The sequence below is a fragment of the Xenopus tropicalis genome, chromosome 2, assembly GCF_000004195.4.
Source record: "Xenopus tropicalis strain Nigerian chromosome 2, UCB_Xtro_10.0, whole genome shotgun sequence".
NCBI lineage: Eukaryota > Metazoa > Chordata > Amphibia > Anura > Pipidae > Xenopus > Xenopus tropicalis.
This window is the reverse complement of record NC_030678.2, coordinates 28,252,468-28,274,758: the sequence shown is the minus strand read 5'-3', so window position 1 is coordinate 28,274,758 and position 22,291 is coordinate 28,252,468. Positions and strand designations below refer to the sequence as shown.

Below are 22,291 nucleotides of genomic sequence, written 5' to 3'. Positions count from 1 at the left end.
CACTCTAAAGCAAGGATCCCCAACCTTTTATACCCCTGAACCAAATTCAAATGGAAAAAGTTTTGGAGAGCAACACAAGCATGAAAAAGTTCCTGGAGGTGCCAATAAGAGCTATAATTGGCTATTTGATAGCCCCTATGTTGACTGGAGGCCTACAGAAGGCTCTGTTTGGCAATTACACTGGGTTTTTATGCAACTAAAACTTGCCTCCTAACCAGAAGTTCAAAAATAAGCAACTGCTTTGAGGCCACTGGGAGCAACATCCAAAGGGTTGGTGAGCAACATGTTACTCCCAAGCCACTGGTTGGGGATCATTGCTATAAAGTAATAGGGGAGGGAAGAAGAAGGGTGGGTATGGCCTAAAATAATGAAAGAACTGAAAATAATACCCTTGATAGCATTGATTACTGATGTCTCTGTCAAAGCAGCCTTGTTACTCATACTTGAATATGCTGAATGTGCTGACCCAAATTCCTTGAAAATATTAAATGCAATATCTATTTAGTACTATAGAAGGAACAGAAATGCAAAGCATGAAACACTTTATTTGGTTGCAAGTCAAATATATCTGGCTGTATAGTGAGCAACTGAATCATGAAATGCAGATTCATCTAATAAATGCAGTTTAATAAAAAAAAAAAAAAAAGGCCCTAGTGTGAAGATTCTATCAGTACTGTAAGATAGGAATATCCTCCCCGCACACCAGTATTCCCATCAGTATGATAAACAAAGGGTAATAAGCAAAGGATCCTCTGCAGACACTGGGTCCAATGCAATAATGTGGCTACATTATCTGGGTGGCTGTCAGGATCACTTTTTGTACCATTAATAAAGGTAATATTGTGATTTACTAGTAGTTCTTGAGCTGGTGAAAAGAAGCATAAATCCCTGGATGATGAAAGAAAATGGTGTGCCTCATTCCACATCCCAGTGCCCTGAGCTGGATAGTATTTTTGAATCAGCTGGTGAAATAAGTTGATTTTTATGCTCACTGGAGGGGGAATTCCTAATAAATTGGCACCCCAATTAATTTAGGTTAACCATGTTATATATATATATATAGTTCAAATCAGATGCCGCACTCACAGGACTTAGAAAAAAAATATTTATTGATGGAAATACGTCAAACTTTTTAGCAGTTCTCCAGTTGGAATTTCAGCAGTTGTCTGGTTGCTATGGTCCAATTTACTCTAGCAACTAAGCAGTGGTTTGAATGAGAGACTGGAAGATGAATAGGAGAGGGCCTGAATAGAAAGAACGTAATAAAAAGTAACAATAACATTGTAGCCTCAGTGAACCAGAGGAGAATGTCCTATAATCCTATAATTAAAAATGATATGTGATAACTGAGTGCAGTGCTGCTGCCCCAGAAGACCTAGAAGTACCCAGCAATTGTGGGGGATATTTTTTTTCCTGCAAAAAGTAATTTACCATATCTGAGGGTACGCAGTTTGGGCAGAAATATGCTGTGTGTGCCTGTACCCAGGCTTGTACAAGCATTCCTACCTGAATTTCCCTGCGGTGCATTCCTGTGTTCTATCACAGGGAAGTGCAGGAAGGAATGCATCCTGTTCTTCCTAATGCGCTAAATGCAGGTGGGATATATCATGTTGCTTTCCACCTGGGTTTGGAACTTACATGCGCCTGTGTGAGTGTGAGCACATTAGGAAGAATAAAAGTGTATTTGTTTCTGCACTTCCCTGTGGTGGAAAGCACAGAAACAATCACTCATTAGTACAAGCACTTCTTCCCACATGCTAAATATATAATTGAAAATTAATTAAGGTGTGTGTTGTAATGTAATTAGTGCAGCCTAGTAGCATGCATCTAAATGAAATTAGCCATTTAACATGTGCAGATTATAGGATCCTGATTTTAAAGGGGTGAGGCGGCAGCTTAATGGAAGCTGCTAGTTTGTGTTAGTTCCATAGGATTTGTAGGTATGGGAGGGGGGTGGTTTGGAATAGGCGTATGGCTGATTTTGATTAATAGTGGCGCTGTCTGTTGCGCCCAAATAGGGATTTGGAAGGTTAACCCACTTAGTCATCCTAGGCTGGATTGTGGAACGCAGAGTCTGCAGTACAATATTCCTGTTGCCCCCTGGAAGGATCTTCATGTGAGACTCACTGCTTTAGGTAAGTGACTTTCTTCCACATAATGTTCAATATTATATGTGCAACCTTAAAATGGAGAACTGCAACCTGCTAAAAGGGTTAACTTGTATAACGCAAAATCTTAAAAAGATACCGATACCAGAAAGAAATCTCTCATAGCATTGTCTTTGCATGTTATTTATAATTTTGCTTAAAAGTGTTTGCCTGATGCTTTTACATTCCCTATCTGATCCCCCAAGTTCTTCTATGAGACGGCTGCTATATTTGTGTGGCACGGGGAGCCTAATACTGGCAGGGGCTATTTATTTTTTCTAGAAAAACTATAATTTCATCCTAACTGGATTGCAGGCTCTAGCAGCACACCTCTCTGGTGGGGAAAACAATATGGGGGTGATAAATGCACTTTAAAGTCATATGTTAAATATGAACAAATAAGGAAAAACAACTGTTTTCCCATACGCAGCCTTTAGATGGATGTAACACTGAGGGGGGGGGGGAGATAATGCAAAAAAGCAACTTAATCTAAATGTAAATAGTCTCTAGATTTGTATGGATACATTTGGTACAGGTATAGGCTCTATTATCTGGAATGTTCCAGATAGTTCTTTTCTGATTTGGATCACCATCCCTTAAATCTGCTGAAAATCATTAAAATAGATGAACCCATCAAGTACAAGGTAATGTTTTATTACAGGTATGGGATCCTTTATCTGGAAACCCGTTATCCAGAAAGTTACAAATTACGGAAAGGCCATCTCCCATAGTCTGCATTATGAGCAATTCTAATGTTTAAAAATGATTTCCTTTTTCTCTGTAATAATAAAACAGAACATTGTACTTGATCCCAACTAAGATATAATTATTCCTTATTGGAGGCAAAACAATCCGATGGGTTTATTTAATCTTTAAATGATTTTTATTAGACTTAAGTTATCTTTCCGTAATTTGGATCTCCATATCAGAAAAACCCCAGGTCCCGAGAATTTTGGATAATAGGTCCCTTACCTGAATTTCAGAGAATTTTTTTTAAAGGTTTGAATTATTTACTGAAAATGGACTCTATGGGAGATTGCCCATTGCATAATGAGTTTCCAGGATCCCATACCTGAACTTGTGTTCACAAAAAAGATTTTGTGCATTTGATTTTCTTGTAACTCCAGTATTTCTTACTCCAGCTTCAATTTACACCACTTTGGTGAATTCTCCGTCAAGCTGTTGCAGATTAAAGATATCAGTTACTTCATTTCTCAAAACTAGAGTAAGAAACATGAATGGAGTAAAAGCAATGTAAAAAGTATGTCATATTCACAAGAGCCTCTTGCCGGTTTTATAAATACGTCCTTTTGTCTGTCCTACAGCTAATTGTAACTTGTGTATATAGAGAAAGTACCTTATATTGAAACTATAGGAATATTAGAAGTCACCCAAGGATTTCCATGGTGAATTCTAATTATTATATTATTTTTATAAAGCACATTTTTCAATAAGTCATGTGACACAAAGTACATCACTAAGCACCAGTTATAGGGGTACAATTTAAAGTATATTTATGGCTCATGTGTATTGTTATGAAATAATGTAAGCCCTGCTTTAAAACACAAGCATATTGTAGTTCCATAATACTTATAAATGTTTGTTTCCTGAAGACAAGCTAGGGATCCCTGTGGAGTTGTCCAACAGCAGCGACTGTGGGGTATGGATCAGTACAAACTGGGATGGTTCAGTTGCTCTCAGTGCTGAATATGATGGATGTTATGTTCATCAGCAGGTGAGTTCTGTCTCTAAACTTCAAGCACAAAGATGATGAATTCTGTTCTAGAACTAGAACACTGCTGAAAAGAGGGCAGCTCAATCTTCATGTACTGTCCAACTGCTATTGTCTATGGCTTACAGCATAGAAATTCAGCAATCACCCTCTCATATTTATATATAAACTTTCAATTCTGGTAATTTGCTGCAGCACCAGTGCTTTATACCTGTACATGTCATACATTAAAATAGGGTAAATTTTTATATGTAGGATTTTTTTGTTTCTGTTCAACACAAGGGTATAATAATTGTCCTTCCTGTATTCAATTTTTCCTCATTCTTCTTTAAGATCTATGACCATGTAATGACCATTTCCATTGAAAAAAGATATTCTTCTGGAAAGTGGCTTTCCCCGAAGATTGAGGAGCTCAGATGCCCCACCTTGCAAGGTAACTTTGGAAAGGATATATTATATCATTTATTTTTAAAGGTGGTATATCCAATAGCTTACACTATGCTATGTATGTACAGATCATGTCTTTTAAATGCAAGGGACAGAGAGTACGATACAAGGATCCATCCAATGTTACTACCAGAATTCTGCTCTTTATTTATGGGGCAATAGAGGAGTGACGCACTGGGACTGTGTGAGAGATAAGGGGAGGGGGATGATGCATTGTTTAGGGATGGAAAGAGATGTGAAAGTGCTCAGCGCTCCTTAATTCTCCCTTCTTTATCATTCTCAACCTTGCTCAACCTAGCCCAAACTCTAATCCCATATCCGCAATCCTGGGAGATAGGGTCTGAGCTAGGACGAGGGGGGCGAGCATTTATGGTGAAGGACTTATCGCCAAGGAAGGATGCAGCAGGGCATTGCATGCAGGCAGAAGACTAGAGTAAATGAAGACTTAAGGGAGGAGAAAGGATGCAGAAGGTGCTTGGGCAACTGAGTGACTAAGCACTGACACTGATCTGTAAATAAGGAACAAATAATTGAGGGGGTTATCATGCTTAAAAATTCACACTATAGGTTCCCATGCTTTTAGGGATTAGAAGGTTTTTTTTCCTTCAGCCCCTTCTTTCCACTTGCCCTCCCTATTTGCTCTAGAGTCTGTTGAGTTATTGAGTTTATTGACTTTCCTTCCGATCAGTCGCTATCATCAGATTTAAGCCTCCTATTGATATTTTTGCAGCTCTTAAGACATTGGCTTCTGACCAGTGTTCTGCTGTCCAAAAGAGAGAGCGAATTTCTTGTTCCGATCATCCTATCTCCCAAGATGACTGTCAGAAACAGCAGTGCTGCTTTGATGCAACTGACAAAAATATCCCTTGTTATTATGGAGGAAAAGGTATGTGACTTTGTCTTTGCTTTTTGCGGCATAAATGTGTGTAATAATATCTGCAGTTACTTATGTTTATACCCCACGTGCTCTGTTTACATCTAGTGACTGTGCAGTGTACCCAAGGACAATTCTCTGTTGCTTTGTCGAAAGATATCACCCTACCACCCCTCAATATGGACTCTGTCTACTTAATGAAAGGACAAGGTGCTGCCTGCAAGCCTGTGGTGAAAACCAATACTTTTATCCTTTTCCAGTTTCCTCTTTCATCTTGTGGTTCAATAGTCCGGGTAAGTGAGGGTGTTGAGTATATGTTTCGTTTTGGTAATGTTTTTGAAATTATTTGACTTATTAGGTTAAGGTTGCTGTGAAAATAATTCCTGATATCCATTGGCCATAGCTGGCTTGTATGTCAGAGTTACTGTTGAGTGTGACCCTATATGCTACAATGACAAAATCCTATCCACTGAAGACCCTGTCAGCCCACGTGTGCAATGTACGGCTGGTATACATACAGCAAAACCCCAATTTTATGTTGTGGGATTTTACGTTTACATGGCCATTTTTCTGCAATCCCATTCAGGTAAACTGCAATTTTTTTTTTCCCCCCCAAGATACATTTTCCCAGAATTTATGCTGTTTTTACAGTCCCCTGGGAAACAAAAAATCAGGGCTCTACTGTAATAATGATGATTTATATTCCACTTTAAGATACTGATTAAAGCACAGCACTAGGGGTGTAGCTACAGAGGAAGCGGACACTGTGGTTGCAGGTGGGGGCAGGAGTGTGGAGGGCCCAGTGAGGCCCTAATGAATGACAAATTTCTATATATGTTGTTGATAGGTCAGCAAACCTATAAATTGAATTTTCTCTGGGGCCCAGAAACATCTGGTTATGTCACAGCACCTTGTATTCTGGCTTTACATGTGGAATGCTGCAGTTTGTGTGGTGCTACTGTATTGTATCCTAACTTACAGGAAATGGGAAACACAGTGATTTATGCAAACAATCTGATTCTGGAAACTGATATGACAAACCCAATAGATGTCCTCCTTTCCACTGACAGAACTTTGCGGTAAGAAGTCCTTTTACATTTTTTTCATTCAATGCTCCACAAGCTCATGCTGGCCTTTATGCAAAAATGTGCGTAACGCATTACATTTACAGATTTAAACGTTCCAAAGTAACATGGGCAAAATATTTTTTCCCATACTAGGGCAATAAAAGCTGATAAAAAAAGCAAAGTACATTTTTGATTGTCATGGGTTAATGGTCAAGGGTAAATACTGGCCATATTGCTATTAAATGTGATAACAGCCTTACATATCTCTTTCCCATAATGCTTTGGAACCTGCTTCTGTTAGGCTGTGAGAAACTGTATTATTAAACCATACAGTGAAACCTGGGCAAACAACTAAAATACAGGTATGGGATCCATTATCTGGAAAACCTGTTATCCATAAAGCTCTGAATTATGGGAAGGCCTCTAATAGACTCCATTTTAAGCTAATAACTCCTATTTTTAAAATTTGTATTTGATCCCAACTAAGATATAAATATTTCTTATTTGAGGCAAAATAATCCTATTGGGTTTAACTAATGTTTAAATGATTTATTACTAGACTTAAGGTATGGAGATCCAAATTATGGATAGATCTCTATGGATAGGTCTCCCAAGACCTGTGTAACATACTTCTTTCTAAAACAGACTAAAAGTAAAGGTTAAGTAGCCAATCAATATCTATTTTACTTTATATCAGATGATTCACTGCTAATATTCTTATTTGAAAAACTGTTGTTTCTGTGCATAGGCTGCACATCAAGTGCCATGTTCCTTCCACTGACCTGGTTAATGAACATGCACTCTCTCTTCCAACCCTCACTTCCTCCATGTATGAGAATCCACTGAGGTTACACATGACAATTACTAAAGGTAAGTTTTTTTTTTTTTCTTTTTTCTCCCCACTCTCCCACTTAAGGACCACAGCTAAAGGAGGCAATACACGCTAAGATATGGTGACTTGGCGAGGTCACCAAACGAGCAGATCTTCTCCCGATATCCACACCTACAGGTGGGCAATATCGGGCTAAATAGGTCATTGGCCCTGGGGCCAAATGATCGAATTAGAACAACAGGTATAGGTGTCCGTTGATGCAGGGTCCGACTCAATGCCAACCTGGCCAGAATTCAGGCCAGATGTCAGTCAGGGAGGCCCCTCATTAGTGCCCCTACACGGGCCGATAAGCTGCTGAATCTAAGGGACCAATATCGGCAGCTAGTATCGGCCTGGTATGGCCACCTTAAGCCTTCTTTGCTACTACAGGGTAGCTCCTTTAACACTGGCTTCTCTGTTGTGTATACTATATGAAAAAAAATTTACCTTTTCAGTAGTAAACTCAGTGTAATGTTATTGAAGGAACAACCATGACAAGCTGTACCAAAGGAGAGGATGCATCTGTACCAGAGATATGCATGATTCCTATGATATGCCTTATTTTTATAGTTCAAACATTTACTGTACCTTGCTTTTGTGATGTCCACCAGTCTGACACACTACAGAGCAAAAGATAAAAAAAAATGTAAAATACCAATAGTGTGCATTATTTTAATGTCACAATTTGATCTCTACCATTAGTTTAGTATCCGTATCCCTTTAACTTTAAATAAGACTTGCAATTACATAAAATTCCTTTTTATTTAGAAAGACTATCTCCTAATGGTGTTCCTATGAATGGTACCAAGCTGGTATCCTCCAAAGGGGTTGTTTTCCTCCCAGTTGATGTCTCTCCAGGTATACCTTTATTTTTTTTTCTCCCACATGTAAAAGCTTTATGAAGTATGGGTAAGGAGAAACAAAATGGCAACCTTCACAGAGACCCTGCATATAATCAGTATGAAAAACCAGGACAACCACACACTGACCCAGATTTACAACAAATTTCCAGATCAGTTGTCCTTTGTCTTAAAGGAGAAGGTAAAACTAAGTTTTATCAGAAAGGTCTATGTAAATACAGCCATAAGCACTCTCTATCAAAAAAAACACAGGAGACTTCCTCTCTCAGAAAAATCCTTAATTCCTGTGGCCAGAGTCTGCGCAGCTCTTTCCTCTCTCCTGCTCCCCCCTCCCTTAGGAATGTGTGATCTGAGCTCTAACAGCTAGACTGCAAACAGGAAGCTATTTTAAATGGCAGCTGCTGTCTTAAGCCCACTGAGAGCTTCTGGGGCTCTTAACTCAGGTATGGCAATGCTTTCTGCAGAATAAATATAGCGTTCTAGGTGGCTATAAAGAATGCTATACAGGCTTGCTTACATTTGTCATTGCTGCCTGCTGTGTTTGTGTGTGATTTTATCAAAGACAAGGAAAGATAATAAAGTGTAACAAAGGTAAAGCAAACATAACTTTTTAATTTTAAAAATTTATGGCTACATATCTGCGTTGCCCAGTTCTGTGGGGAGAGTGACATGCTATACTTCTACACTGATGCCCTTGTGGCTGATTTGAAGCACATACAACCAAGATCCTAACCTCTATAGGAAAGAGCTCCCAGAAGAGTATAGGCTGTTATAGCAGCAGACTTCATATTAATACCCTTGGTTTGGGAATGAGATGTTGAACACACAGGTGTCCAAATACCTTTGGCCATATAGTGTCTGTGTGTGTGTATTATATATAAAGCACAGTTGGTGCTCGAAACGTTGGATTTCTTTTCTTAAATAAATTTATTATTTTTTTCAGCAAAGTCCCTGTGTGTGCGGCTCACTGTCTTGCTGTATACATTTTTTTGCAAGCACCCTGGGCATTTGAATATTAATAGGGTGTGCTCCGTTTGTTCCTATATATATATATATATATATATATATATATATAATATATATATATATATTTATTATACAGAAGACCAAAGTGTTGTTTTATTCTGTTACAGGTTCTCCTGTTAGTAAGAGCCCACTAGACAAACGAGGGATTAGGATAGCCATTGTGCTTGGAGTTACTGCATTTGTAATCCTGACAATTGGACTCTGGCGACTTCTCAGAAAACAACCTACATCTCAGTCTGTGTCTGAAAGTTCAATCAGCTAGAACTACTGAATTCTCTTCTCTTCCACTACTCTGTAGATTTTATGGTAGAAACCATAAGAACTGGCTCTTCAGACTCCTTCCACATAATCACCATCTACTTGGAAATATGATAAAAGAAAAAGTCTTGAAAACATTGGAAAGATGGTTTAAAAAAAAAAAAAAATGTATCTTGCCACCCCAATGATATTGGATGTACTGCCCCTTGTAAGCATGTTATTTGCTTTTTGCAGAGGCTGAATAGAAAAATGAATACTTAAAAAAATAAACTGATTTAAAAAAATCTGTTTGCTTGCATTTATTAGACATTAACAGGTTAATTTAGCGACCAAACCAGGGTCAAAGTGCTGCCAGTCCCCTTGCTGAATTTTGCCAGGGTTTAGAACTTTTACATATATTTGTATTTGCTAAAAAAAAGGCCAGCAGTGCAAAACCCTTCCTCTGTGGTGTGTATATATTCCCATGCGTATACACATTTGTGCTATGTCTGTGTGTGTGATGTTCAATGCCACAGAGATCCATTGATCTCCTGTTCAATGAAACCAAATAAATGATGCCTGGGACCATAAACCAACACAGCACTCTGAGGGGACCTGTAATCCATACATAAAACGCTGTATACCAAAAGTCCTTTACAAATGAAACCCAAATTATTTTTTTAATTAAAACATCCAAACATGTTACAAATGTATTTAAAAATTCGAGCTGTATGCACTGGATGGGGAACAACTTACCTTCACTGAACTTCTGGAGGCAGTTAGTAGATAGCGCCCTCCCGCTCATTAAACTCACATATGAAACAAGGGGAGCGATGGACAAATTTGAGAAAGTGTGGAGTGACTGGTACAACGCAAACCCTGAGGGCCAGTAACCCCAACATTGACCACCACCAACCATACCCGTATACCCCCTGAATAAACATGCTTGCCACCAACGACAGATTACTTTACTATGCACTGAAATAATGACGACACCGCAATATGATGTTCTTGATTTATTGTAACAAACTGTATAGCAACATTCATGCTCTTATTTTTTTTTGTCTTGATGACTTTTGTAAAACAAATAAAATCTACCTTTAAAAAAAAAAAAAATTCTGTATGGTTTGGTCAACAGTTAAAGGAGAAGGAAAGGCAAAGTCACTTGGGGGTGCCAAAATGTTAGGCACCCCCCAAGTGAATTAAATCACATACCTTGTACCCCAGGCTGGTGCCCCTGTTAGGAGAAAACTGCACCAGCCCGGGGTAGCTGTAGAGAGCGCTTCCTACTTGCGCTGCTGCCGAATGTCCCGCACAATCGCATGCGCAGTAGAGTGAAAAGCCGACTTCTCTGTTAATGTTCAGCTTTTCACTCTACTGCACATGCACGTGCAGCGATACAGGTACCCCGGGCTGGTGCTGTTCTCTCCTAACAGGGGCACCAGCCCGGGGTACAAGGTAAGCGATTGAAGTCACTTGGGGGTGCCTAACTTTTTGGCACCCCCAAGTGACTTTGCCTTTCCTTCTCCTTTAATAGCCTATGAGGATGGGGTCCATTTTAGCACCCCTGGTTTCCTCTCTCTCAGCTCTGTTGTAATAAAGCTAATCTCTACCTTAAAGCAAACAAGATAACATTATATTAACCAGCAAGGGACACGATCAGAAGTCCTCGGCTTCTAGCCTTGGCAAAGTTAATCTTCTTATAGATATTTGTGATTCAAGTGTAGCCCACTTTTGCAGATTCTGTGGCACTACCTTGTGGAGCACTATACTTGGCGCTACAGGAGTCCTGAGCCCCCGCTTACTATGGGGGTTTACAAGGGATTCTCCCTTAAATGGCGTGCCTCCACCCAGGGATGGTGTTGTGGAACTATAATCCACCCCCTGGGAACTTAATAGATTAGTTATGCCCCTCTTGAGACCCACGTACTCCTGGCAGATGTACCCCACCCTGGGGTTATTCCTTACCAGCCTGGTCGTGGTCCTCTGGGCTTGGCAGATAGTCAGATACGCAGACACAATATTGTATGTGAACTAGATGCACGGTTTATTAGGCAGAAACCTCTCCAGGAGCAGCTTATCATTTATACACAGTGCAGGGTATATCTCCTTACTTCTCATTGAGAACCTTCTCCTGTTGGCATACCCCACGGTACTCCCGACATATGCTCCCCTCTAGGTGCTCTCGGCAGAGACACTCTCTCATAGAGTTCCCCCGGTACTCCGCTAGGACGTTACACCACAGGGACCCACACCGGTACTCACATCAGGCACCCTCAGATCCGGCCTCCTGGACTAATGGGGACCTTGTCCACCTACCTAGCCACTGGTGTCCCTGCACTCCAGCAGATGTAATGCTGGGAGGTCTTAACCTCGCTACCACTCCTGGAGGGGCGATGTCTGCCCATTCTAACCTCTGGTGTCCTACGTGACACTCCTAGAATGTCCTCTTATATAGAAACTGCTATCTATTAACTGTGCCAGGGGTGCACACTACCTGAGCACTCTCTGGACTAACAAAATGTCTCCCAGCACATGGCTGCATCCCTTTATATATCCCAGCACCCCATCTAGTGGTTGCTGGTGAGAAATGCAGGGGAAACTCCCTTTCAGCAGAATAACATCTAGGACCACTTTTAGGTGTCCAATTCCCTAAGGCCACCCTCTAGTGCCTGTCTAAGGAGAACCCATCCTAGGGGCCCCAAATCTTGGGGATCCCTACACAAGTATTATGTAAATTTGTGTCGGTGCATTTGCAAAGTTTTAGTCTGATGGAGGCTCGTAAGGACTGCCCAAAAATCCTCTTTATTTGCCACAGTTATTGTAACACAGATTTGTACTCGCTGATATTTTCATTGCGTCAGTCTTACAGATGAGAGTCAAGATTGGTGATCCCCAACCAGTGGCTTGTGAGCAACATGTTGCTCGCCAACCCTTTGGCTGTTGCTCTCAGTGGCCTCAAGGCAGGTTGGTAATTTTGTATTTCTGGTTAGGAGGCAAGAGTTGATTGCATAAAAACCCAGTGTAATTGCCAAACAGCTTTCTGTAGGATTCCAGACAACATAGGGGCTATCAAATAGCCAATTATAGCTCTCATTGGCACCTCCAGGAACTTTTTTCATGCTTGTGTTGCTCTCCAAAACATTTGAATGTGGCTCGTGGGTATAAAAGATTGGGGATCCTTAGCCATAGATCAAAACCAAAAAATATAATGTAAGTTCTACCTTTTATTGCTAATTTAGTAGAATATAAAACATAAGCTTTCAGGAATGCTCAGGTCTCTGCTCCAGGCAAGGCAGTGAAAAGGAGACAACTGAAGTCCAGGTGCACCCCCCTGAGCTAACAGCCATGGGAGCAGATAAACCAGAAAATTCAACCTTATATGCAGAATGTAGTGGATTAATAAAAGGGATCTACCACTTCAGGGGGATGCTTCAGTCAAAGGTTATAACAGATGAAAGGCCTGATACTGGACTGGGGTGGGAAGCCCAGAGAACAGGGAGGGGGGGGGGCTGGACCCAAGAGCCCACTGTATTGTACCCCCTTGTCACCAGTGGCATAAAGTGCAGGTGGTGACAGATAAGCGTAAGAAGGATTATTTTATTAATTGTCAGTGCTGTCTTTTTTCTGTCATTTTTCTCCAATTAACCAAAATCAATGTCTAAAAACAAAAATACTACCAACCACAAGATGTCACTACTAATCTAATGTCTTAGTGCCAAAATGTGTGCAATTAACTCACTAAGTCACAGTCAGGTAAGTCTGTGGGGGCAACATGATGGTGGGTGTTAACTCCATGGAGAGAAAGAGCAAAGCCAAAGCACAGCAGCTGTTAGTTATGGGCAGTGTTCTATATCTAAAGGGTTGATCAGCTAAACTCACCAATACCATGCAGGGGCTAATGCTGCACAGAAATAGCAGTGAGTCTGGCACCATCAGTAACACTGGCAATCAGATATAATTCCATGCACTGTTTAGCATGTCTGCCTTGCAGCACTGAGGTTATGAGTTCAATCCCAGCTGGGGCACTATCTGCATTTGTATGTTCTTCCCATGTCTACAGGGGTTTTGTCTAGGTACTCCATTTTCCCACACTCTGCAGGTTAACTGGCTTTTGACTAAATTGACCATAGTGTTTGTATCTATGTGATAGCGACCTTAGATTGTAAGTTTTTCTGGGGCAAGGACTGATGTGAAAGATGAATAATGTCTGCGGCGGTGCTATATAAATAACAGTAAATAAATAAATGTAGCATTTAAATAAACTTCAGTTTTAAAAAGTTAAAATGGATATTCCCTAGTGATGACTTTTTGTCAACCCGCCCCTGACCAGGCAAGTCGTGATAATGAATTCCTTGTATGATGTCCCTGGAGGGGGCAGGTGTGAGTAAATAAATAAGAGTCAGTCGCAAGTTCAGCCTGCCACCCAATAGAAAAGAGATTAGCCAGCCCAAACCTGTGTATCCTGGGCCAGCCCGCACATTACTATTGCTTTCCAAAACAGGCTTTCATTAGTAATTAGCCCAGTTTTACTCCCTATATTTCAGTAGCTTCCCACCTGCAACAGACCAGTTGTTATTAAACTACAACTCCCACAATCCTGTGACAACTGAGTTGCAATTCAAGAACAACCATTGTGCAGCCACCTGGACCCAAAGGCCTTGGGTGCTACTTGATCTTGCTCTTCACCACAAGCCCTAGTGTGCCTACTGCCCGGATGGACAAAAAGCATCATTCAGTTCATTTGAGCATGAAGCATGAACCAGTGGGTCTAACATGAAACTGCATGTCCTCCACTTCCTACTGAAGCTTCATCCATCTGCTGTGTAGGGGTATCAGCAGGCAAGATATTTAAATTGGACAGACCAAGTGTAATCTGATCTTAGGAGGATGTGTTGAAATTGCAACCTCCCCAATGGTACCATATATGCCCATATATACATCATGGTTCCCTGGTCATCCTGAAGAACCTTGCCCCAATCTGCTCCAGCCCACCAAATCTGCACCCCTTTAGCAGAAATGTTCCTTTTGTGCCAGTCCAGGTCCCCTTTTTTGACTGGGCTCCTGACAGACCCCTACTGTCTCAGCCAATGGTAACCCTGATTTAAATCCATTTGTGGGGCTTCTAAACCAGTGGGGATGTTTCTAAAACTAAAACTAATCCCCAATTTAACCAGTGATTACCATTGCTTCATGTACAAGGGGAGTTCAGCAGAAGAAAGTTTGCTTATTTATTAAAAAATCCAAATATGAAAAACTTGATTGAATAAATAAACTTAAATAAAATAGCTTGAATTGTACGTTTACAAACTTGAAAAAGAACTTGAAAAACTCGAATGGAAAAAAAAGCTTTAATTTTGCCTAGGAAACTCCCATTGACTTCTACATGCCAAAGGTTTTTGCACCAAAATGTGATTATATTGCGGAAACAAATGTGATTTTGTAGATCATGTAGAAGTCACTGGTATGTGTCCTTTTCACAACTAGAAGTTCTTTCTTTGCTTCATGGTTTAGAGGTTTTCAGGTTTTTTTACACTTGCAATTGTGTATCCATATGTCATGTTTTTCCATTTGGATCTTTTAATAAATGACTATACATTCATAGTTTTTGGATATGAATTTAGTTGTGGTTTACAAAAAAACTCTTAAAGGACGAAAAATCCAAATGTTGATAAATCTGCCCCTAAAAAAAATTCTGGATTTTTTTGCTCCTAATAAATATAGAACATTTAAGTTTTTGAGCCATAATTACTGTAAGTTTTAGCAGAAACATTTTTTACTCATGGGAAAAATTTTAATTCAAAAACTGATAACTCAATGGCCTATTCCTAGCACCTTTGCAATTGGTCTTCCTAATTAATTTTTTTATAGTTCTTGAATAATTTGCCTTTCTCTTCTGCCTCTTTCCAGCTTTCAAATGGGGGTCACTGACCCGGTAACCAAAAAAGTATTGCTCTGTGAGGCTAAAATGTAGTTATTATTGTAACTTTTTATGTATGTATGTACACACACCAAAAGGATTATTAGGAACACCATACTAATACGCTGTTTGACCCCCTTTCACCTTCAGAACTGCCTTAATTCTACGTGGCATTGATTCAACAAGGTACTGAAAGCATTCTTTAGAAATGTTGGCCCATATTGATAGGATAGCATCTTGCAGTTGATGGAGACTTGTGGGATGTACATCCAGGGCACGAAGCTCCCGTTCCACCACATCCCAAAGATGCTCTATTTGGTTGAGATCTGGTGACTGTGGGGGCCATTTTAGTACAGTGAACTCATTGTCATGTTCAAGAAACCAATTTGAAATGATTCGAGCTTTGTGACATGGTGCATTATCCTGCTGGAAGTAGCCATCAGAGGATGGGTACATGGTGGTCATAAAGGGATGGACATGGTCAGAAACAATGCTCAGGTAGGCCGTGGCATTTAAACGATGCCCAATTAGCACTAAGGGGCCTAAAGTGTGCCAAGAAAACATCCCCCACACCATTACACCACCACCAGCCTGCACAGTGGTAACAAGGCATGATGGATCCATGTTCTCATTCTGTTTACGCCAAATTCTGACTCTACCATTTGAATGTCTCAACAGAAATCGAGACTCATCAGACCAGGCAACATTTTTTCAGTCTTCAACTGTCCAAATTTGGTGAGCTTGTGCAAATTGTAGCCTCTTTTTTCCTATTTGTAGTGGAGATGAGTGGTACCCGGTGGGGTCTTCTGTTGTTGTAGCCCATCCGCCTCAAGGTTGTGCGTGGTGTGGCTTCACAAATGCTTTGCTGCATACCTCGGTTGTAACGAGTGGTTATTTCAGTCAAAGTTGCTCTTCTATCAGCTTGAATCAGTCGGCCCATTCTCCTCTGACCTCTAGCATCAACAAGGCATTTTCGTCCACAGGACTGCCGCATACTGGATGTTTTTCCCTTTCCACACCATTCTTTGTAAACCCTAGAAATGGTTGTGCGTGAAAATCCCAGTAACTGAGCAGATTGTGAAATACTCAGACCGGCCCGTCTGGCACCAACAACCATGCCACGCTCAAAATTGCTTAAATCACCTTTCTTTCCCATTCTGAAATTCAGTTTGGAGTTCAGGAGATTGTCTTGACCAGGACCACACCCCTAAATGCATTGAAGCAACTGCCATGTGATTGGTTGATTAGATAATTGCATTAATGAGAAATTGAACAGGTGTTCCAAATAATCCTTTTGGTGAGTGTATATCCCATGTAATGCCCATATATCCCATGTTATGCCCATATATCCAACATTGTGCCCATAAATCCCACCTTGTGCCCATATATCCCATATCATGCCCATATATCCCAAGTTATGGCCATATATCTGATATATCCCATATTATGCTCATATATCCCACGTTATGCCCATATACCCCACGTTACGCCCGTATATCTCACATTATGCCCATATATCCCATGTTATGCCAATATATCCGATATATACCATGTTATGCCCATATATCCCATATTATGACCACATATCCCTTGTTATGCCAATATATCCCATATATCCCATGTTATGCCCATATATCCCTTGTTATGCATATATATCCCATGCAATGCCCATATTATGCCCATATATCCCACGTTGTGCCCATATGTCCCACGTTATGCCCATATGTCCCACGTTATGCCCATATGTCCCACGTTATGCCCATATGTCCCACGTTATGCCCATATGTCCCACGTTATTTCCATTTATCCCACGTTATTTCCATTTATCCCACGTTATGCCCATATATCCCACGTTATGCCCATATATCCCACGTTATGCCCATATATGCCACGTTATGCCCATATATCCCTCGTTATGCCCATATATCCCATATAGCCCACTGTATGTCCATATAGCCCACGTTACGTTCTACCCCATGCCCGCAGTGGGGAATACAGTGGTGTGAAAAACTATTTTCCCCCTTCCTAATTTCTTATTCTTTTGCATGTTTGTCACACTTAAATGTTTCTGCTCATCAAAAACCGTTAACTATTAGTCAAAGATAACATAATTGAACACAAAATGCAGTTTTTAAATGAAGGTTTACGTTATTAAGGGAGAAAAAAAACTCCAAATCTACATGGCCCTGTGTGAAAAAGTGATTGCCCCCCTTGTTAAAAAATAACTGTGGTTTATCACACCTGAGTTCAATTTCTGTAGTCACCCCCAGGCCTGATTACTGCCACACCTGTTTCAATCAAGAAATCACTTAAATAGGAGCTACCTGACACAGAGAAGTAGACCAAAAGCACCTCAAAAGCTAGACATCATGCCAAGATCCAAAGACATTGAGGAACAAATGAGAACAAAAGTAATTGAGATCTATCAGTCTGGTAAAGGTTATAAAGCCATTTCTAAAGCTTTGGGACTCCAGCGAACCACAGTGAGAGCCATTATCCACAAATGGCAAAAACATGGAACAGTGGTGAACCTTCCCAGGAGTGGCCGGCCGACCAAAATTACCCCAAGAGCGCAGAGACAACTCATCCGAGAGGCCACAATAGACCCCAGGACAACATCTAAAGAACTGCAGGCCTCACTTGCCTCAATTAAGGTCAGTGTTCACGACTCCACCATAAGAAAGAGACTGGGCAAAAACAGCCTGCATGGCAGATTTCCAAGGCGCAAACCACTTTTAAGCAAAAAGAACATTAAGGCTCGTCTCAATTTTGCTAAAAAACATCTCAATGATTGCCAAGACTTTTGGGAAAATACCTTGTGGACCGACGAGACAAAACTTTTTGGAAGGTGCGTGTCCCGTTACATTTGGCGTAAAAGTAACACAGTATTTCAGAAAAAGAACATCATACCAACAGTAAAACATGGTGGTGGTAGTGTGATGGTCTGGAGTTGTTTTGCTGCTTCAGGACCTGGAAGGCTTGCTGTGATAGATGGAATCATGAATTCTACTGTCTACCAAAAAATCCTGAAGGAGAATGTCCGGCCATCTGTTCGTCAACTCAAGCTGAAGCGATCTTGGGTGTTGCAGCAGGACAATGACCCAAAACACACCAGCAAATCCACCTCTGAATGGCTGAAGGAAAACAAAATGAAGACTTTGGAGTAGCCTAGTCAAAGTCCTGACCTGAATCCTATTGAGATGTTGTGGCATGACCTTAAAAAGGCGGTTCATGCTAGAAAACCCTCAAATAAAGCTGAATTACAACAATTCTGCAAAGATGAGTGGGCCAAAATTCCTCCAGAGCGCTGTAAAAGACTCGTTGCAAGTTATCGCAAACGCTTGATTGCAGTTATTGCTGCTAAGGGTGGCCCAACCAGTTATTAGGTTCAGGGGGCAATTACTTTTTCACACAGGGCCATGTAGGTTTGGATTTTTTTTCTCCCTAAATAATAAAAACCCTCATTTAAAAACTGCATTTTGTGTTTACTTGTGTTATCTTTGACTAATAGTTAAATGTGTTTGATGATCAGAAACATTTTGTGTGACAAACATGCAAAAGAATAAGAAATCACGAAGGGGGCAAATAGTTTTTCACACCACTGTATAAGGGAAGGGGGTAGAAGTATAGTCAGTCCCTGTAGTGAGTTCTAATATGTGTTTCAGTAAATCTTTGCCACAACACAAACATAAAATGCAAGAATTATTGACAATGAGATTTCCTAGATTCTCAGTATAAGCAAAAATGGTTAATGCTATGAAAATTTACAAACCAAGCCACAAAAATTCAACCACATGTCAAGTCACAAGATGTCCTTTTACAAAAGTGTGTTTGTATATAAGATCATTTGTCCTAGCTTAGCATACTGTAGTATCAGCAGAATACAGTCATCAAACAAAAACAATTCAGTATAATTCAGAAATTGTGTCTGAGGAGAACTAAACCCTAAAATGTGGCTAGAAATGCCATATTTTATATATTAAACTGACTGCACTAGCCAAAGGTTTCAGCATCTCTATAGTAGAAATGATATGGGTCTTTAGAGTTGCCACAGGAGCTCGCCATCTTGGATTCTGTTAGAACTTTCCGAAGTTCCACTTTATATAAGGTGTGTAGTCCGTTATGTGGGTAATAGCAGGCCTGTTTATGAAAATGTATCTTCTGATTAATCATACGAAGCTTGGCACAAGGATAATTAGGATAGCGGAAATGGAGGCACTTGTATGTTGATGGCTTCAGAGTGAGTGGGCTCTGAGTGGGACATACATGTTGTTTATTCACAACAGAGCTCTGTGTATTAGTGTCAGAGCTCATGCTGTTGAGCTGCATTGGATTATTAGCTCTCTTTGTGACGGCTTAGAGCTTTAACTTTTCTTGGTGCTGTTAAGTGACCTTGTTTAATGTCAGGCATTGGTACATGTGCTACGTCAGTTTCACTGATAAAATACCCTTTGGGAAAAAAAAAAACACGAAAACTTAAGGGCCATACACTATAAGATGCTCTTATTTGGCGAGGTCGCCAATTAAGCAGATCTTTCCACCAATATTATGCCACCTAAGGTTGGCGATATCAAAGTAATCCAATCGTTAGGCCAGAACAGGGAATAGGACCTGTCAGAACAAGGCCCGCATCAATAAGCCCATGTGGTCCCCTATCCAAAGTTAAATTCAAACCTGCCTGACCGATATCTGGCCAATTTTAGGGCAGATATTGGTTGGGAAGGCCCCTCAGGGGTGCCCATACACAGGCAGTTATGCTGCTGAATTGGTCTAAAGTACCCAAATCTTCATCTTAAATCTGATAGTGTAATGCCACCTTTATTCTGTAAATTCCTGCAAATATTTGAGGGAAAGTGTTTTTACCATAGGATACTCCTGGTCACTTCAACCAGCTTTGAGCCTTGGCCTGAAATCTGCCCTGCAAAAAGTCATGTTGATTTCCTAAAATTCCCTCCCACCACACATTCTTTTTTTAATTGTTCCTTCATCTCTGTACCCAGATGACCCCTGTATTCAGAATTCTGATAAGCACTAGTACAATGTGTTACTTCTAGCTACATTTCCTTGTGAGTTATGATTTAGTCATGTTAAAGGCATCTGCCAGTACATTTGGTCAATAATTATCTGGTGATTAAACTAGGTCAAGGTGAATCACCTATATAATTATGACCTATTTATATCAACCTCTGAAATTAGCTCTATTTTGGCTAGTACGTCACTTGCTTTTGATCTGGCTATGAAGATTTCTATTCATCCAGGTCATGATTTACAGTATGTAGTAAGGGAGGGAATTCCCTGGCATTTTAACCCTTAGGGGAAATACATTCACAAACACCCATTCAGAATGGTTCCATTGAACTATACAGGTAGCTGAAACTCACATTGGTGAAAAAAGTGTGATCCAGTCACAATGACACCATGATTCCCATTAAAGCAGGTGTTAATTCTTTCAATGTATATGACAGTAGAGTCCTACGCAGAACCAATTTTTGAAACCTAGACCCACTGCTTGCAACCAGCATTTTTACCCTCTCGGAACTGCAACCCAACCCAACCTGTAACTGCCTTATCCACAACCCACTGACAGAGTTGTTGCTGGAAAATAGAAGTAACACTATGTTTAAAGGAGTAAAATATAGATAATTATAAGATAAGAAATATAGATAAGGTCAGCAACCCAACTCATAACTACAGTCTGTTTCAATTCTCTACACTAAAATAGACCCAATTTGTTTCATTGGCATCATGTGACCAAAATGACTGTGAATATCAAGACAAAATTAAACAAGGCTGCCTATACACTGCAGATTCAGTAATCACCAACACCAGCATGTCACTTGGGGGGGGGCAGTTCATTTAAATACCCTCTCTTTATGGCTTGTCAGTATTGAAATTCTCAAAATGCTTACTTGATGAAAAGTTTTCAGGCCAGTAAATCTCTTATTAAACAATACCTAGTCAATACATCCTCTGTCGGATTACTTCTTGCTTAGGGTCAGTAAAGCAATTACTCTCTGTTGTTGATATTAGCAAAGCTCCAGCAAAGTTATACTTGCAAAAGCCATAATGAGCTATGACATATACTGACCGGTTTGTCCCCTGATCAGATATCCTGAGTTATAGTGAAAATATTGTCTGATAATTCAGATTCTGTTATGTGAAATGTTACAGATAAACCACACTTACATGCTGGGCACTGCCATATGTTCACTGTCAGTTCATCAAATGACTAGCTCCATTGGACAACTAGTTCCACTGTATATGAATCCAGTAGTTTCCCTGGGTACTGCCACACTGCTACTGCCAAGCCATTGAGTACTCTCACACTGGTCATATCCCTGAAACAAATAACTGGTTCCACTGGCACTGTCGTGTTTTCCTGTCAATCAAATCTGTGTCTGGTTCTACTGGGCACTGCCACACGGTTACTCACTATGTGACCAGTTGCAATGGGTACTGTTGCACTACTACTACTATCAAGTCATTATGGGACTGGTACTGCCACATTGTTACTTTTACTTCATGTTACACCTGGTTCCACAGGGCAATGCCACAGTTACATTTAGTTCATCCAAAGAATGGCTCCACAGGGCATTACAACACTGTTACTCGGGTCATCCTATGACTGGCCCCAGGGCCGGAACTAGGGGTAGGCAGAAGAGGCAGCTGCCTAGGGCGCAACGATTGAGGGGCACCAGGCAGGAGCCTCTCCTGCCTACTCCTTGTCATTAGCGGCGGAGGCAATGACCGACTAACCGCCCCGCCCCCCCTGCACATCCTCCTGTGCATTGGCGTGCATGCGCCGTTCGGGGAGGTGGGCGGAGTTGGCCGACCGGGTTGCCTAGGGCGCCCGGTCGGCTTGGCCCGCCCCTGACTGGCCCCACTGGGCACTGCCATACTGTTACTCGGGTCATCCTATGACTGGCCCCACTGGGCACTGCTACACTGTTACTCGGGTCATCCTATGACTGGCCCCACTGGGCACTGCCACACTGTTACCTTCAGATCACTCTGTGACTGTCTCCTTTGGGCACTGCCACACTGTTACCTTCAGATCACTCTGTGACTGCTTTGGGCACTGCCACCCTGTTACCTTCAGATCACTCTGTG

The 22,291-nt window shown here is 40.9% G+C and overlaps 1 protein-coding gene across 2 annotated transcripts; it reads left to right on the top strand.

The window, feature by feature from the left end:
• The first annotated feature begins 1,848 nt into the window (after nt 1–1,848).
• zp4.2 (zona pellucida glycoprotein 4, gene 2) lies at nt 1,849–9,566 on the top strand. 2 transcript variants are annotated; one of them, XM_002939869.5, is made up of 9 exons: nt 1,851–2,135; nt 3,761–3,882; nt 4,213–4,312; nt 5,057–5,212; nt 5,309–5,493; nt 6,182–6,279; nt 7,016–7,137; nt 7,907–7,996; nt 9,132–9,566. In XM_002939869.5, exons 1-9 carry the CDS (start codon nt 1,943–1,945, stop codon nt 9,284–9,286), a joined length of 1,221 nt encoding a protein of 406 aa, XP_002939915.2. In that variant the 5' UTR covers nt 1,851–1,942; the 3' UTR covers nt 9,287–9,566. The 2 variants fall into 2 exon arrangements, with proteins under 2 accessions (XP_004912309.2, XP_002939915.2); XM_004912252.4 differs by lacking the exon at nt 7,907–7,996 and having other exon boundaries at nt 1,849–2,135.
• Nucleotides 9,567–22,291: the final 12,725 nt, after the last annotated feature.